At 42.2% G+C, this 18,537-nt stretch overlaps 2 protein-coding genes across 2 annotated transcripts; both read left to right on the top strand.

Moving 5' to 3' along the window:
• Positions 1–1,687: 1,687 nt before the first annotated feature.
• Positions 1,688–6,865, top strand: LOC149980869 (uncharacterized). Its single transcript, XM_090185790.1, has 3 exons — positions 1,688–1,815; positions 4,624–5,619; positions 6,658–6,865. The coding sequence occupies exons 1-3, from the start codon at positions 1,688–1,690 to the stop codon at positions 6,863–6,865; spliced, it is 1,332 nt and encodes a 443-aa protein (XP_090041916.1).
• Positions 6,866–9,755: 2,890 nt separating this feature from the next.
• On the top strand, positions 9,756–12,582 carry LOC110531807 (uncharacterized). The gene is made up of 2 exons (XM_021615237.3): positions 9,756–10,524; positions 11,272–12,582. Exons 1-2 carry the CDS (start codon positions 10,245–10,247, stop codon positions 11,871–11,873), a joined length of 882 nt encoding a protein of 293 aa, XP_021470912.1. The 5' UTR covers positions 9,756–10,244; the 3' UTR covers positions 11,874–12,582.
• Positions 12,583–18,537: the final 5,955 nt, after the last annotated feature.

The raw sequence follows: 18,537 nt of genomic DNA on the forward strand, positions 1-18,537 counted from the left end.
GATCTTGCTTTTATCCATATTTCATCATATAAACTACCCTTTCCCATTTGACAGTGAACTGTTGTCTATAGAGCATGCGCCAAAACCAGATTGGACAAGTATGCTATTTACGCAACAGTTTCTATGACAAAACCATTGGTAGAGTTGAAAATTAAATGGAAATACATTAAACCTGTGGGGTTTTTTATACATGAAAAGCAAAAGTGATTTTATGTGCACTATGTCATCACACACAGCATTTATCCTCTAAATAGTCTATTTGATGAAAAATACAAAAGTAAATGTCCAAGATGTGTAAAAGTCTGGGTAAAAAGTATTAAAGGGAAACTTCACAATTTTTCACCTCTACCACCACTCCAACATCAACATAACGTGAAAATTGTGCTTTTCTATGTTTTGTAGTGAAAAATATGTTTTTTGTCAATGTTTCCATTGACATAATCGGTGTATGTCTTGTGATTTTGACCAATTGTGAGTAAGCATTGCATACTAATTGCCTACCAATTGTCCATTAATTGGTTGATGATGTCATTTCTCTATCTTTTTACTACAAAACGTAGAAACGCACCATTTTCATATATGTTGATGTTGGGGTGGTGCCGGAGATGCTGAATATTAAGTTTAAGTGGTAATTACGTTTCTGTGGACAGTCCAGTACACACTATTCGCCTGCCTGGCAGCTAGCAGTGAACAGTGAGGGAGAGGGTTTCAGGGTGGGTGCCTTTCATGTCACGTCTTGGAAGCCCGCGCGAGTGTCAAGGATTTTAATGGCTGTGAATAGATGGAAAGAACTGCATGAATACCCTGGCGCCTTTTCTGAGGTTTCGATGCAATTTTAGCAAATTTTGAGATTTTGAGCTTAAAAACCACCAGAATGATTAGCTAGGTCTCCATCCAATTGGCGACAGATTTTCATGCGAATATTCTAAAATCCGCAAAATAACAAAACATGCACATTTTCCCACCAGAGAGGTGTTTCCATCAAATGGATTTGTTGCAGATAAAAGGCTGTGCTTGATGATGTAGTGTACCGAATAAAAAATACAAGTTCCATGGGTTTCCATCGCATTTCTAACTCTACGGATGGTTTTCTCAACAACAACAAAAAATGCATTATATAACATGTGTCCACTCTGGAATTTGCACTTGCGTTGTTGTCTGTCATTACATTTTTTTATACGACATGTCCCTTACTCGCATATAAAGTTTGGATGGAAACCTGGTCATAGACAAAAATATAGAACATTTTATATATATTTTTTTTTTTGCCTTTTCATAACAGCTTATTTTACTAGTTTATCACAGGGTAAGCATTGCATGTCACTGTATTGGTGGCAATCTTAGGTCATACCGGTAAATCAGATTAGCTCAATCATACCATATTTTACAGTAGGTATCAGGTTATTCTCTGCTCGTGCATTATCATTATCACCCAACACTGGTGTGCGTGGCCAAATAGCTATATTCTAATGTTATCCAATGTAAATGCCTGGATTAGCACTTGGATTGGACCCGGTGCTTTGGTCAGATGACATGAACATTTCTTTGGCCATGCACACCAGTGTTGGGCTTGGCGTCTAAATGATCAGAAAAGAACCCCATACATACTGTAACATATGGTGGTGGATCATTGAAGTTATGTGGCTATTTTGCTTCCACTGGTCCTGGTCCTTATGTCAACGGTATCATGAATTTTACCCAGTACAAGGATATTTTTGCCAAAAACCTGGTTGCCTCTGCTAGGAGGCTGAGACTTGGCTACAAGTGGATCTTCCAGCAAGACAATAACCCCAAGCAAACATCAAGATCCACAAGGTAATGTATTGAACGGTGTTGAAAACAGTGGTGTCAATCATTTTGACCCCTACCTTTTTGAGAAAAAAAAGTAATACTTGTTAAACAAAATGTCTTTCTCTGAGCAATTGTATTAGTATGTATTTTTTTGCATTCAATATAGCTCAGTATTTGAATGATTTATTTTATACAGTCATTTTGGCTCATCTTTATCAAGGGTGTTAATAATTTCGGACCACACTGTATGTGTCAAAAATGTTATGAAAACGGCATGGAATTAAGCTATAAACCACTGTAATATTTTGGGCAAAATATACCGGTAGAGCGAGACAGAGAAAGAGCGAGACAGAGAGCGGGATAGAGAGAGAGAGAGGTACAAATAGAGGTACTAAATTAGGCAAGTTCAACAAACACAGGACATATCAAAAAGCAATGGTGTTCTGGAAGACTGCCTCTCTAAAGGCAGATTCATCTTAGATGTCTGGACCTTCATGACCTCATATACACTGCTGCTTTCTGGGCCATGGCCTTGACCTTGGCAGAGTGCCCTCTGACAGTGACCTATTATCGTCTCTGCTGCTGCGGTAATGGTACAGGAGGCTTCCCGCGACAGACAAACTTCTAATACAGTCATCCTCATCCTCTGGATTCCGTAATGCAGACAGTAGAAGAAGAAGCAAAACATACCGTATATGTTACTAATGATATAGGAATTTGAATTTGGGGACTATTAATGGGTTCAGTATATGGATGAGTAATCTCAAGACTAAACCTGGGAATCAGAATAATCAGTGGTGTATAGAGCAAATGCGTTATGGATTGATAACCCTTGTCTAGTCCAACTGAAATAGGGGGCTTAAGTAAGTGTGTGCCGTTGTAGTCTTATCTAGCCTTAAGCCTCTATAGTATGTTACACCTATCTCTATAGCCTGTATGCATTTGTGGGGGATTATTTTGACAATTATTTATGTAAGATTAAGATTAACACTGAGTAATCGGTATCCTGGGAGGGGGGGGGGGGGGGGGTAAATAATAATGTCAGTGAGCACATATACTAAATAGATCTAAGACAGTGGAACTGTGGCTGATTAAACTAAATGTAATGAAATGCTGTAGGCCTACACACACGGAAATGAAGAAGATCCAAATGAGTCAATTGCTGTTCACTGGAAATAAAAATCAAGTTGTTTCAACTAAATATTATTAAGTAACTGGTTCCACTGCCTTTTTGTTTCGTTTACTCAACGTTTTATCTGATTTTAACATTATTAGTTGGCCAAATTTAGCTCCAACATGAGAAAACGTAGGCAAAAATTCAGTCAACTTAAAATTATGTGTTTGCTCAACTTGTTTCATATGTTCATTCAACAATGTTTTCAACTTACATATTTGACACACGCTGACATACATGATTACATTGTGCATGTTCATTTATACAGTAATTAGTATTCAACATGTCCTCACCTGCGATTTGAACTCACAACCGCTTGGTTCACAGTATTCCAATCTTCCTGCTACACCACCATGTCTATGTCAATAACTGATATCACCTGTATTGCTACACTTTGCACGTCAAAGTAAATCTCAGCTCTGTTAAAATAGCAAATCTCTCTGAAGGCTGGAGGTCCTGTACTCTCGTATTCTTGTAAGGATTCAACATGTCTCTATGGTCGTGTCTACACCTGACACTTACATGCAACTTCTGCTATCAGAATACGAAGATCACATTGAAAAGGCGGTTCTAGATGCACAAAAGTTGCTTTGTGGTCTGACTGTGTTCAGATCTGGCTGACCACTTCAGGAGGTGATTGTTTGCAGGTTTCTACTCAGACTGGAGACAATCAGACTACCGAAAGAGCATACAGTGGGAAACGTCATCAGCACTCCGACAAGTCTCCAGAATACTTGTGTTTTGGAACCGAGGCACCATTTCATTATAACGTTGGAGGAAATACGTTCCTAGCACGTGAGGAATTTGTTTGCTGGCCTCATAAATGCTTGCCAGCTAGCTAAAATGTAGTGTTTGGCTAGTTATGCTAACCCGTTTTCTATCCCTTTAGCGTCGCTTGCTAGCTTGATGTCTAGCTACAGCCTGCTAGTTAGCTACAGTAGTTAGCTACTGCCATCAGTTGTCGTTGTGTTATTATCATATTTGGCCTATTCCACCGTTTGTAGAATGCATACTGGCATATGAATATAGAATATAGAATCCGGAAACACAGGGGACACGGTAGACACATTTAAATTTTGGTGTAGATGCATGACATGTTTAGAATTCCATGATCAGAAATCCATGATCAGAATACTAAAGCTGCATGAACTGTCAAGTCTAGACACGGCCTGTGACTCATGATAATCAAGCAATGTTGCATTGTTACATTTTTAGGGGGTGTGTTGTATAGTTTGTGTCACGCCCTGGCCATAGAGAGGCTTTTATTTTCTATTTTGGTTAGGCCAGGGTGTGACTAGGGTGGGCATTCTAGTTTCTTTATTTCTATGTTTTCTATTTCTTTGTGTTTGGCCGGGTGTGGTTCTCAATCAGAGGCAGCTGTCTATCGTTGGCAGCTTTTTCCCACCTGTGTTTTGTGGGTAGTTGTTTTCTGTTTTGTGTCTATACCAGACAGAACTGTTTCGTTTTGTTCCACTTTGTTCTTTTGTTTCAGTGTTCAGTTTAAATAAATATCATGAACACGTTCCACGCTGCGCTTTGGTCCACTCCTTCTTCATGCAACAACGAGTGTTACCGAACTACCCACCACCAAAGGACCAAGCAGCGTGGTAAGAAGGAGCAGCGTGGCCAGGGGTGTGAGACAACCTGGGAGGAGGTAGAGAGGTGGTCGGTCGACCCAGGGAGAGTGCCAGAGCCCGCCTGGGATTCTATGGAGCAGTGCGAAGAGGGATACCGGAGGATGGAGTCGGTGAGACGAACACGGCTGGCAAGGAAGCCCGAGAGGCAGCCCCCCAAATATTTTTGGGGGGCGGCACAGAGTCAGGTTGGAGACCTGAGCCAACTCCCCATGCTTACCATGGCGGGCGTCGTACTGGTCAGGCACCGTGTTATGCGGTGGAGCGCACGGTGTCTCCAGTGCGTGTTCTTAGCCCGGTGCGCTACATCCCAGCTCCCCGCATCTGCCGGGCTAGGGTGAGCATCCAGCCAGGACGGATTGTGCCAGCCCTGCTCTCCAGACCTCCAGTACGTCTCTACGGCCCAGGATATCCTGTGCAGGCTCTGCGCACTGTGTCTCCAGTGTGTCTGCATAGCCCAGTGGGTCCTGTGCCTGCGCCCCGCACGTGCCGGGCCAAAGTAACCATCCAGTCAGGACGTGTTGTGCAGGCTCCTAGCTCGAGACCCCCAGTGCGCCTCCACGGCCCAGTGTATCCGGTGCATCTGCCTAGGACAGGGCCTCCTGTATGTCTCCCCAGCCTGGTGAGCCCTGTGGCAGCTCAACGTACCAGACTGCCCATACGTGTCCTCCCTCCAGTGATGATCCATGGCACGAAGCCTCCTGTGATGAACCATGGCACGAAGCCTCCAGTGATGATCCATGGCACGAGGCCTCCAGTGATGATCCATGGCACGAGGCCTCCAGTGATGATCCATGGCAAGAAGCCTCCAGTGATGATCCATGGCACGAAGCCTCCAGTGATGATCCATGGCACGAAGCCTCCAGTGATGATCCATGGCACGAAGCCTCCAGTGATGATCCATGGCACGAAGCCTCCAGTGATGATCCATGGCAAGAAGCCTCCAGTGAGGAGACATGGAACGAAGGCCTTCAGTAACGACGGTCTCCAGTCCGGAGCCTCCAGCAACGACGGTCTCCAGTCCGGAGCCTCCAGCAACGGGGGTGCCCAGTCCGGAGCCTCCAGCAACGGGGGTGCCCAGTCCGGAGCCTCCAGCAACGGGGGTGCCCAGTCCGGAGCCTCCAGCAACGGGGGTGCCCAGTCCGGGGACTCCAGCAACGGGGGTGCCCAGTCCGGGGACTCCAGCAACGGGGGTGCCCAGTCCGGAGCCTCCAGCAACAGGGGGTGCCCAGTCCGGAGCCTCCAGCAACGGGGGTGCCCAGTCCGGAGCCTCCAGCAACAGGGGTGCCCAGTCCGGAGCCTCCAGCAACGGGGGTGCCCAGTCCGGAGCCTCCAGCAACGGTGGTGCCCAGTCCGGGGACTCCAGCAACGGGGGTGCCCAGTCCGGAGGCTCCAATAACGGGGGTGCCCAGTCCGGAGCCTCCAGCAACAGGGGGTGCCCAGTCCGGAGCCTCCAGCAACGGGGGTGCCCAGTCCGGAGCCTCCAGCAACGGGGGTGCCCAGTCCGGAGCCTCCAGCAACAGGGGTGCCCAGTCCGGAGCCTCCAGCAACGGGGGTGCCCAGTCCGGAGCCTCCAGCAACGGGGGTGCCCAGTCCGGGGACTCCAGCAATGGGGGTGCCCAGTCCGGAGGCTCCAGTAACGGGGGTGCCCAATCCGGAGCCTCCAGCAACAGGGGGTGCCCAGTCCAGAGCCTCCAGCAACGGGGGTGCCCAGTCCGGAGCCTCCAGCAACGGGGGTGCCCAGTCCGGAGCCTCCAGCAACGGGGGTGCCCAGTCCGGAGCCTCCAGCAACGGGGGTGCCCAGTCCGGAGCCTCCAGTAACGGGGGTGCCCAGTCCGGAGCCTCCAGCAACGGGGGTGCCCAGTCCGGAGCCTCCAGTAACGGGGGTGCCCAGTCCGGAGCCTCCAGCAACGGGGGTGCCCAGTCCGAGGCCTCCAGCAACGGGGGTGCCCAGTCCGGAGCCTCCAGCAACGGGGGTGCCCAGTCCGGAGCCTCCAGCAACGGGGGTGCCCAGTCCGGAGCCTCCAGCAACGGGGGTGCCCAGTCCGGAGCCTCCAGCAACGGGGGTGCCCAGTCCGGCGCCTCCAGCAACGTGGGTGCCCAGTCCGGAGCCTCCAGCAACGGGGGTCCCCAGTCCGGGACCCGCTACGAGGGTCCCTGCACCAGAGGCGCCACCAAGGTGGGGGGAGCCAGAGGCGGAGGGGGGTCTACGTCCCGCACCAGAGCCGCCGCTGTAAAGGAGGCCCACCCGGACCCTCCACTTTAGAGTCAGGTTTTGCAGCCGGAGTCCGCACATTTGGGGGGAGGGGAGGGTACTGTCATGCCCTGGCCATAGAGAGGTTTTTATTCTCTATTTTGGTTAGGCCAGGGTGTGACTAGGGTGGGCATTCTAGTTTCTTTATTTATATGTTTTCTATTTCTTTGTGTTTGGCCGGGTATGGTTCTCAATCAGAGGCAACTGTCTATCATTGTCTCTGTTTGAGAATCATACATAGGCAGCTTTTTCCCACCTGTGTTTTGTGGGTAGTTGTTATGTGTCTGCACCAGACAGAACTGTTTTTCGGTTTGTTACACTTTTTTGTTTCCGTGTTCAGTTTATTTAAATATCATGAGCAGGTACCACGCTGCGCTTTGGTCCACTCCTTCTTCATGCAACAACGAGCGTTACAGTTTGAAAACATCATGATTTTAAAATAATATTGTATTTTGGGTCACACATGCAATGTAAGTACAATGCGGGTAAACACTGCAGCAGAGTTCAACTGTTATACTTTGTGGCTTGCACAATTTAAAGTATATGTAAACTGCAATCTAAAGCAATATTTCTAGATTGAGGCAATATGTATCCACAATTATTAGAATTTGTGTACAAACCTAACGCATATAAAATCCAATGTTTTATTACAAAAACTGCAAATGAACACCACTGTAAGTAAAAACATGTGCATACATGCCTGGCTAGGTTTTAGAGCCACTTAATGTGAAGTGCCACAGCCAATGTATTTTTCACCTGTGTTTTTCAATGGGTGTTTTTAAGGTGAAGACACTGTATGAGGTTATAGCTTAGTTATTTTCATTCTGCATATTAATAGATGTGCGAGCAAAGACTATGCAGCCCTAGTTACACCTTCTTACGTAGTCTTTACAGGATAACCAGCACAAGACTCTTTGGCATCATGCAAAGAGCTGCAGACACTGACATATGATATAGGCCATAGGGGCCTTGCTTAGAGGTGAGTCACATGTTCTCAAGTCCATCAGTGGGTAAAATGCACAATTAGTCACGTGTTTATCGTGAGATAATTTTGAAACGTGTGATGTCTGAAGGGTTATCACAGTTCCTATCACAATTCAAAACAAATAAACATATTAGTCAATTAAACTAAAATAGGTTCATCCTACAAAGCACAGGAAATATAAGAGAATTAGGTGGACATAGCTTGGTGGTCGATCAACAATCCTAAATTCAACCAAAAAAGTTTGCATAGTCAAGTTTGAAGTCAATCTAAAATAACATATTGGGAAAACCTTTAATCTAGTCATTTAACTTGAAGTTTAAATTCATATTTTGTCTATCTATTGTAACTACTGATGAGAGAAATTTCTGATTTGTTATCTGAGGGGGATTTCTGATTTGTTATCTGAGTGGTTTGTTTAATCAATGAATCAACGAACATTTGATATCTATTTTAGCGAATCTTCAAATTACTGACCCTATGGGCTATTAATCAACTTGAATATACATTAATTTATAATAATCATATTTTATATTTCTGTGATTACTATAACACGCCACGCCAGTCCTAGTGCATGGTCTGGTGTCCAAAATACAAAATAAACACCTCAAATATCTGTCTATTTGGGTAACGCCCAATTTTCTACGACGCAAATGTGATTTTAACCTAACATTTATCACGATAAAGATGATTAAAGCAAATATTGAATAGTAATTCACTCTATTAAAGCTCAGTACCGAAACCTATAACATTCAATAAACATTTAGAATATTAATGATGGCTTAGTTTTACTAAATTGGGTTAAAGGCACTCGGGAAACTGTTTTGGGATTGTTTGACGTTTTACTGGCCAGGTTTAGAGCATAATGTGCAATTGGAAATCAAATTAAAAGTTAGATGAAATAGCTAAGTTTATTGAAAAATGTAATAATAATAATAATAGTAATAATAAAAGCCTAATAATAATCATCATCACCGTAATCATCATAATCATCACCCTAATATACAAAACTCTTAAGCTGCATAGCATTGCTTGCCTGAAACCATTCGATGAAAATGAACACATATGAAATTAATACAATACACAATACAATGCACAACTTATATTTGAATTTCAGGCCCAATAAGACAATATTTCACACGCTGTTTTGCATAATATCTGTTCGTTTATTATATTAAAATGCCTATATTGGAAACCACTCCAATTTACCCTGTTATAAAAACGTATTTAATATTGGGTAGTTTGGCTAAACAATCTGAGGTAGGTATACAATAACAGCGATATCATTATTTGAATGAGATATCTTGGGACACTTTTTGGGCACTAAAGTAACTTTTAAAAGTAGGCCAAAGAAAAAAACAAAAACATGTTGACTAAACTTAGTATTAATGTAATAAGCCTTTTACATATAGAGGTAAACTAGGCCCAGATCAATAGCTATATGCTGCTTAACAAGACAATTATCGGCCATAACACACAGACACACTCCAACACACACATCATATTTGGTTATTTTATTGTTTGTATATCGTTCTATTTTAAATGTGTGTGACTGTCTTTGCCTATCAGCGTCAGTGTTTGTGTTTTTGTTTTTGTGGACCCCAGGAAGAGTAGCTGCTGCTTCTGCAAAAAACGAATGGGTATCCAAATAAACAAATAAATAAATAATTACTAATAATGAAAACTGAATTCCTGCAAAATCCAAATCCTATACCCTGGACTGTCTATACCCGTTAGAGAAAGGGTTACGTTATGTTTAGCTAAACTGCATTGATTGTGAAATTGATAGTCTATTGATATTCTATGAATTGCACGTGTCCATCCTCCTATCAATTGGAATAGTCATTGCACGAGAAAGAATGCATGCATGCAAATATAAATGGTATAATACATTTAGAGCGTGCATAGACAAAAGTAACCAATAGGAGGTACTGTGTCATTCTCCAAGAAGCCATCTCATCTACCATGCATCCCAGCCCGGGGACACAGCCGTATCTCGGCTTTGATTTGTTCCCTAATTGACCTAAATAAAGCATCTGAGAGACGGGGTCCCGTTCAACCCCTCAATGCAGACTATCACACAGTGTATAGTAGGGGGCTCAAAGCGAGTAATTCTCGTATTTTTCTGGAGTAATCTTGCTCGCTGCCTCCACTGTCCAATCGCAAGAGGCAATTTTTTTGCTTCGAGTGGATCGCGCCATGTAATTTACAGTAGTATATCTACGGATTCACTCACATTCTCGCGCTCTATCTCGAACTCTCATGGATAGCTCGACGGACTTCAAGAGAAAGATTAGGCATAACTAAGACCAAGCAAAAGAGACACACAAGAATGTCTAAACAGCACGTAAATATTTTGTAAGTCATTTATTTATCGGTGACTAGGTGGTTTGAAGACGACAAAAAAATATGCTTGTTAAGGCACCGGAGTCTCAACATCATGGTCCAACGTCAAGAAGCTCGTCATTTTCCATTGAGAATTTACTTCGGTCTACTACCGGGACTACAGACAGGCTCTCTACGACCGAAGATGAGGGGGATTGTAAGGAAACGGGACTCTCTTGCAACCAAGTCGCTGTCATTGAGAGCCGCTGCAACCAAGTGGAGCGTCAAGTGTCTTACTTTGGATTAAACGTCCAACGCCACTGGTGTGGGACATCGCCAAACAAAGCTTGCAGTGATTTACAGAGTAGGTCTTAGAGTCACTTTTGTTAATTGTCCCAAATGTCTATCTATGTAGTGTATGTATGGAAGCGACATAACGGGTAGTCTATAACCACACACAACTGTATGTAGGGTAGCTTGTTTACTAGCTAACATCCTACATTCTTCTTAGGCAGATCCGCTCTCACAATAAGGAGCATTTGAGAATAGGCTACGCATTTCCTCAGACAAAAACAACGTGAAAGAGCTGCTATCGACAATGCTTTGAGGTTCCTGTGCGTAATAGCCTAGTAGCTTATATTCTTCTTTCCAATGTAAATACACAATACATGCCATGCCAGTAAAAATAGACAATGCATAGCCCACATATCCTGCAACAAACCATAACAGCACTAGTGTATTCGCTCTTACCCCGTAAAACTTCTCCATTCGGTTCCTCTTTAAACCGGGTATGGCACGCCACTTCGATACATTTCAAACGTAACACTGACTGGAAATTAATCTCATACACCCTAATTATGCTTATCATACAATTGCAAGGCTGTGTTTCATTACGTGTTTCATTACAAGCTAAGAGCTCATTATTCTATGTTTTGTTAGTCGACAGGATGGCCTGCCCGCAGCACTTTAAAAATCGACTACCGTCGAAAACTGCAATCACTTGTCACTGCTGCCATTGGGGTTGATATCATGATTGCGAGATACATGCACTTATTGATCCCTATTGGCCGGTGCGTAAAATGTAGCTCATGACACTCCTCGTTCATTTCAGGTCCGCAGTGCCACTCCAGCAACTCCGATGATCCCGGAGGCTCTCTAAAAACCAGCAACCGGGATTCTCCCGCTCTACCGGAGCCGGTGGAAGACAACGACCAACCGGACGAGAGGGCAGAGGGAAGTCTGACAGACGACAAGGATGACGAAACAGGGTCTTCCTGCTTCGCCCGGGAAGACAGTGAAACACCTGATACGAAAGCAGCTTGCAAGAAGAAGACCCGCACCGTGTTCAGCCGGAGTCAGGTTTTCCAGCTGGAGTCCACCTTCGACATGAAACGCTACCTGAGCAGCACTGAGCGGGCGGGGTTAGCCACCTCTCTACAGCTCACCGAGACGCAGGTCAAGATTTGGTTCCAGAACCGCAGGAACAAGTGGAAGAGACAGCTAGCCGCCGACATTGAGGCCACGAGCATCTCGTATTCGGCTCAAAGGATTGTCAGGGTTCCTATTCTGTACCACGAGAACGCAGCACCTGGGACACTGAGCGCAAACCTGGCACAGGTGTCTCCACCCTTCTCGAGTACTGTAAATTATCCCGTCTCCCAATTCACCCACCCCATGTCTTTTATAAGATCACAAATCACAGGCCTTGTGTGAGACACACATTATTGGTGTATTATATGGAATGAACGTATTGGACATGGTAGAGCAGCGTTTACCAAACTCGGTCCTGGGGACTCCAAGGGGTGCACGTTTAGATTGTTGCCCTAGCACTACACAGATGATTCAAATAATCAAAGCTTGATGATTAGTTGATTACTTGAATCAGTTATGTAGTGCTAGGGCAAAAACCAAAACGTGCACCCATTGGACTCCCGAGGTTTCCGCGTTTGGATTCATTGCTGACAGTGACTTTATTGCAAGTCACCAAAATCACAGCCACATTCATAAGGCAACAACACTTTGACCAACCTGTTTAGTCTATAGGCCCCAACGAACTTCTCTATTTTAATATGCAAGTTGCAATTGCCATGTATTTTCTTGATTTGAGTCTGTGCAAAAATGTGAATCCCTCAAGCCAGACACTATTCTACATTTGGGGATGTTAACTTAAGCATATATCATTAGATGTATATAATTATTTACATGGAAACTGGATGGAATATTGTCAAGGGTTAGTCAACCAGTTTGTGTGTTTGTATTCTTTTTAAATGACAAAATTTGTAACCTGTAGATAGACTTTTTACGAGCATGGAGTTACGGGGACTGTATTATTTTAAATTTCTTAGGCTATTTAAAGTGGGTTTCATATGACATTTTGTACACGAGTTGTCCGATCAATGTAAATAAAAATGTATGAAGTGCACACCATGTTTGATGTTTATTGTGTTGATTAAAAGGCCTGCTTTGTATTATCATCGTTAGCGCGAATTGTTGTTGTGTTGAAAGCCTGTCTCAGTAAGGCTCTATCTGACCAGTGGCTAGGCCTCGGCCTACAGCCATCGAAAATAACACTGAAAGCCCAATCCAACCCGAGCAATACGCATTTTCCATTTCAAAATTCCTGAACATTCACCAGGATATTTTCACGACCAGCAAACTATGTATACCCCCGCATTTAGGCCTTATTTGGTAGACAATTCAATTTACAAAAAGTTAAGGAACAATTATTTTAGAAATTCCACACCACCGTTTAGAAGATGCAGACATTTAAAGGGACGACTGAAAATACATGTCTTCTTATTCAACAGGCTATTTGTTAAGGCTCAGGATAGGGGCATGGGTAAATACAGATTTCCATTTTTTTAACACTTTGAATTGAATGAAATTGTTAATTAAGTTGTTTAAAATGATTAATTAAATGAAATTGTTGAAATTAACTACATTAGACATAATGGAAACTGATTTCGTCAAATTAGAACATTTTAATAGAATGTCTAGAATATAGGCTAGGCCTCATATACTGACATCATTTATCAGCCTAATAGCCTACATTTCTAAAACGTCATTCTCCCTATAGCTGTCTAATGAGTAACACTGAAAATCAAATGAAATTCCAAAACGACATTATGACTAATCTGTTGGAGAGGTAATATCAGTGCCCACCTTAACGTTTCAATTAATATGATTAATGGGAGCAAAAAAAGTGATACTGGTTAATATCAGTCTCAACTGTATGAATGTGACATCACTTAGGCATATATGGAGTGGAATACCTATATAGCCTATTTTAGCTATATGCCAATTATTTATGTAGCCTAATTGTGTAAAGAATTGGAGCATCTACAAAATAGTTTGGGCACTATTAACTGTAAAGTGAATATTCCCGAGAAAACACGAGGAAACAATCAAGGAGGTTAACTTCAGTCTTGCCTAAATATGCTTCCCGCTCTCATCTGATAGGCGTCACCTATTTGTCTTCACGCTGCCTCACAATCTCACCAATCAAAAGCAGCTAAACCACATACTTCCGGTTCATTGAATAAACGATACTCTACGTCCTGGTGTAGTTGCAATCGAGGAGCAATGGTGCTTGGAGTATCTGGAGTCTTCGATGTTTTGGGGTCCTCAATTCACCATTCAGAACACAAGAAAAACTGCAAATGTCGGGGAATATGAACAAGGAGGTTATTCCCTGTCGGACTGCTTCATTGAAATTCACAATTGACAATATTCTTAGTCTGAAGCAAAACAACAACAGCAACTTGGATGCATACGACTCAAAAGTGCAGAGCGACGCCGGCTGTACAAATATTTTTACCCACCGATTTGAGCACTACGACGTAGAAAGAAGGCATGAGTCAAACTACACACACACCGAGACAGGTGAGCCCTTATTTGGTTGTCTTAAAATCGCCCATTTAGGTTTTGCATGTGTTCATTTATGGTAAACTATAACAACTGAGCAATTAAAATACTATCCAGCCTAGGCTACTTCAAACTCTGGGTTATATCATTTTTCATATAACACTTACTGTGGTCCAGTGGGTGTGACAGATGATATACGAGTTGTTGTCACCATTGCATCAAAACAAGTTTTATCGCTTCATTTCACAGCGCAAACAAACAGCACCCGCCACGATGCCTCCACTCGTGCGCTTTCTGTCTGCGAGGAGGACGTCAAGGCGACGAAGATGATTGACACTTGTCCAAGGACGGAGAGCACTAGCAGCTGCGACGATGTACCTGAGCAACATAAAGGCAACTCGAAAACCAAAGCAATGGCAAAGAAGAAAACACGCACTATATTCTCCAAGAGGCAAATTTTTCAGCTGGAATCTACCTTTGACATGAAAAGGTACCTGAGCAGTGCAGAACGCGGGTGTCTGGCGAATTCATTACAACTTACCGAGACCCAAGTGAAAATTTGGTTCCAGAATCGTCGGAATAAATTGAAGCGACAGTTATCCACGGACATTGAAGGACCAGTTCCAGTCGACCACTTTTCAGATGTCGGGAAAAATGTGCAATTACCAACTCTTTACAAAGATAGCAACATATTGGGCGGATGTTTGCTACCAATGCCTTTCCCTGTTATGTATCCAGGAAACAGCGCGCCTTACATTTATTTTTCAAATGCTGGTAAATATTTTAGCCTTTTCGATGCAGACGGATGACTTTTAGGGATGTAGCCTACTCTGGAATGCGCTACCCAGTCGACATCCATGGCAATCCAAAACGTTTGATTGACATGGATGAACCCACTGACACATGGTAGTAACGTTTTACTTTTGTAAATTTCATTTTGAAGAATGTTAATACAAATTCAGCATCACTGAATATGCCACATTTCTTCCGTATACATAGATAATAGGGCTATTCAGTTTATGCTGGCTTTCACAATTGCAAACAAGAAGTTAATAAAAAGTTAAATGGTTTTGGGTGAGTTGAAATAAAGATTAGGGCCCAAGGGGAGCCTATATAGTCGGTGTAGCCTACACGTTATTATTATTATTATTATTTTTAATATTATTATAAAGTATATTATAATGATTATTTCTACTTTTCCCACAGCTATTTCATCAATGATTACGCACCATACCAAAGTATGATCTATGCATGCATTATTGTTATTTGATCCATTTTATTTTGTACAGTAATGACATTTGAATGAATGTATGTTTATGTTGTGTTTGGGATTTGATCTTTGACCTTTTGGTTCACTTTATTAGGCCCATCTTTGTTATCACACCAGTAGTTGTTGCTTGCTTCCTATATAGTTCCATGTAACATGTTCTAAGTATTGTAGCTATAGTCTTACATTGTTGACATATCTTTCTCTCTGTGCAGTCTAATTAGAGTTTAATTTATATGGCCTTACTTTTGCAGTTCCATGTTCATTTATACTCTCTCTCTTTTTTTTTTTTTTTTTTACATCTCATTATCTAATAGCATTTTAAAGGACAGATTGTAAAGCTGTTGACTTATATCATGAAGATGATAATATGCAATAAAATGTTGTAATATTTGCGATCGCTGAGTTTGTTGAATTACGTCTTGACTATAATAATGCTAGGCTACGGGATATTACAGCAGATATTCAACATTAATACAACAAGCTTCAATAAGTATTCACGTTGAATGTTTTTTTTTCTTCTCCCCAGGTCCAACTTTATTTTGAAGTTACAGCTGTGATTCCTGTCTGCAATTTGTGTGTTTACACATATATACATCTTTATGCCCATTGCATTATCAAGGAACATTTAATTAATTCTGTTCACCTACTCAACCATTATTGCTTAAGGTTATGCATTTACCTTCAGTAGCAGTTTATTCGCAAATATTTTAAATTGTGCCAGCAGCAAACAGATTGAAACAGTTGTGAGCATAGCAATGTATGTACTTTGTAGTTTACTTGCCTATGTAATATTATGCTTCAATAGAGAGAAATAGTAATGGCGTCTTTTTGTAGGCACTTAACTCTGCCATGGCTCGTTGGCCAAAACCTGTTTTCTTTTTTTTTGTAGGGTTTTTGGGATAAACACAGAAAATAAAGTCTGTGGTAAACACAGGCTTATGAGATCTTATACGTTTTGATCTAAGATCATTTTCATCAGCTAATGTCACTTTTTGTGAATTTTGCAGCATTTATGTAATCAAAACAAGCACATAAAGCACATCAAGGCTTCATAATTCATAAAGGTCATGTTAACTGACTGATGCTATCCCATATAACAAAATGTATAAGATCGCCTAAGCCTGTGTAAAAGTCAGATCTTATTTTTGGCATTTATTCCAAAACCCCATCCTTTCCCCCATTAATTTCCACCATAGGAATGGCTGAACGAACCAGCGGTAATTCATTTCCGTATTTTTGGACTACAAGCTGACAAGCTCTATTGAGTGCGGCTCTAATGCTTATATATAAGTACTACTATAAGCAAGTTAGACTTAAATGGTAAGAGAAGTGACAGGAATTGACTTGAAGGTCTGTGAACTACCCAAAAACCATGCAGGGGTTTCTTATTGCAATATAGGACAGAATTGGAGACACATATGATGTTTAATTCATGTGCAACCTTGTGTATTTCCTCTATGTGTGTGTGTGTGTTGGCACTTTTATGAGGATCTATGTTAAATATGTTCTGCCTGCTTGTGATTCTCTGTGTGTGTGTGTGTGTGTGTGTGTGTGTGTGTGTGTGTGTGTGTGTGTGTGTGTGTGTGTGTGTTAAACGGTGCATGTATGTATGTATTATGTGCTTGCATGTGTGTGAGGGAAAGAAAGACACAACGAAAAAGGAGAGATATGGTGCATGCATATTTACATTCGGAACGGCAATAGATGCCTGTGGAGAGATTTTTCCTAAAGGGCCTCGCTGGCTGCACTTCCACAGTGTTTCCGGGTCAGTTCCCCCTTCAGTGGCAGGGCCTCGCGCTGCTTTCTCCCTGTCACAGCCGCTCACAGCCCTGCTACTGTTAACCTGTTCACTCAACCACTTAGTCTGCACTCAAATCAGTTGTTTTCTCTACCAAATTCCTGTCTCTCGTCCCTTTACAAAGACTGTACACTGTACATATCTACATATGAAATCCAACAGCACGTTGGCCCTTTTGAAATTGTGAATAAATACAAAGTGAAATGGAAAGTGAAATGAAAAGAAAACCTTGACAAGGTTGTTTATTACCATTGTGTTTGAATGGAACATCTATTTAATAGGATTTGTCCTATCTTGCACCCATTATTGCAACCATGAACACTGGGATTATCAGTGGGTGAACGAACCTCAATGATATATTTAGACACAATTCCCAGTACTTGATAGTGCCTTTTTATTGTAAAAAATAATACTATGAATTAAGGTTGTGTGTGCAGACCTATGACCGAGAACTATGTTGATATCTGTAAATAAAATACCTGCAGTGTTTTGTGGGTGAACATGAGCAACACATATACCATTACCAAATGGACTTTATTTCAATGTAGCACTTGCACCGTGTTAAAACAGTCTACACATGATTAAATACGGATCTTTAAACTCAAAACTAGCACATAACAAATCATTTGTTGCCCTTTCAACTTGAAAGCTTTTTCATTGTGCAGGTCAAAATGTGGAACGTTTTCCAATGACCTTATGAGTGCAGAGGTCCCTTATGTATGTTCCCTGTGTAAATACATAAGAGACGAGTCTGTGCCTACAGTGCCTTCTGAAAATACTCACACCCCTTGACTTATTCCACATTTTGTTGTGATACAGCCTGAATTCAAAATGGATTAAATAGATGTTTTAGACAATATCCCATAATAACAAAGTGAAAACATGTTTTTTTTTTTAAATGTTTGCAAATTTATTGAAATTGCATGCAGAAATATTTCATTTACGTAAGAGTGAATACTTTGTAGAAGCACATTTGGCAGCGAATACAGCTGTGAGTCTTTCTGTGTAAGTCTCCAAGAGTTTCCACACCTGGATTGTGCAACATTTGCCCATTATTCTTTAAAACATTATTCAAGCTCTGTCATACTGGTTTTTGATCATTGCCATGGTCTTGCCATAGATCTTGCCAAGCAGATTTAAGTCAAAACTGTAGTTAGGCCACTCAGGAACATTCACTGTCTTCTTGGTAAGCAACTTCAGTGTACATTTGGCCTTGTGTTTTAGGTTATTGTCCTGCTGAATGGTGAATTTATCTCCCACTGTCTGGTGGAAAGCAGACTCAACCAGGTTTTCCTCTAGGATCTTGCCTGTGCTTAGCTCTATTGCATTTCTTTTTCTATCCTGAAAAACTCCCCAGTCCTTAATGATTACAAGTATACCAATAACATGATGCAGCCACCACTATGGTGGTGGAGAGTGGTACTCAGAATTGTGTTGTATTAGAT

The sequence above is a fragment of the Oncorhynchus mykiss genome, chromosome 9 (assembly GCF_057628025.1).
Source record: "Oncorhynchus mykiss isolate SJ-2025 chromosome 9, ASM5762802v1, whole genome shotgun sequence".
In the NCBI taxonomy this organism is placed as follows: Eukaryota; Metazoa; Chordata; class Actinopteri; order Salmoniformes; family Salmonidae; genus Oncorhynchus; species Oncorhynchus mykiss.

Bases quoted from the DNA above. Each gene is read 5' to 3' on its own strand.
- LOC149980869 (XM_090185790.1), top strand. From the start codon at position 1,688: ATGAATTTTACCCAGTACAAGGATATTTTTGCCAAAAACCTGGTTGCC. The intron at 1,816-4,623 runs GTAATGTATTGA...GGGAGGAGGTAG, and splicing joins CAAACATCAAGATCCACAAG to AGAGGTGGTCGGTCGACCCA. The intron at 5,620-6,657 runs GTCCGGAGCCTC...CGGAGCCTCCAG, and splicing joins TCCAGCAACGACGGTCTCCA to CAACGGGGGTGCCCAGTCCG.
- LOC110531807 (XM_021615237.3), top strand. From the start codon at position 10,245: ATGCTTGTTAAGGCACCGGAGTCTCAACATCATGGTCCAACGTCAAGA. The intron at 10,525-11,271 runs GTAGGTCTTAGA...CGTTCATTTCAG, and splicing joins AGCTTGCAGTGATTTACAGA to GTCCGCAGTGCCACTCCAGC.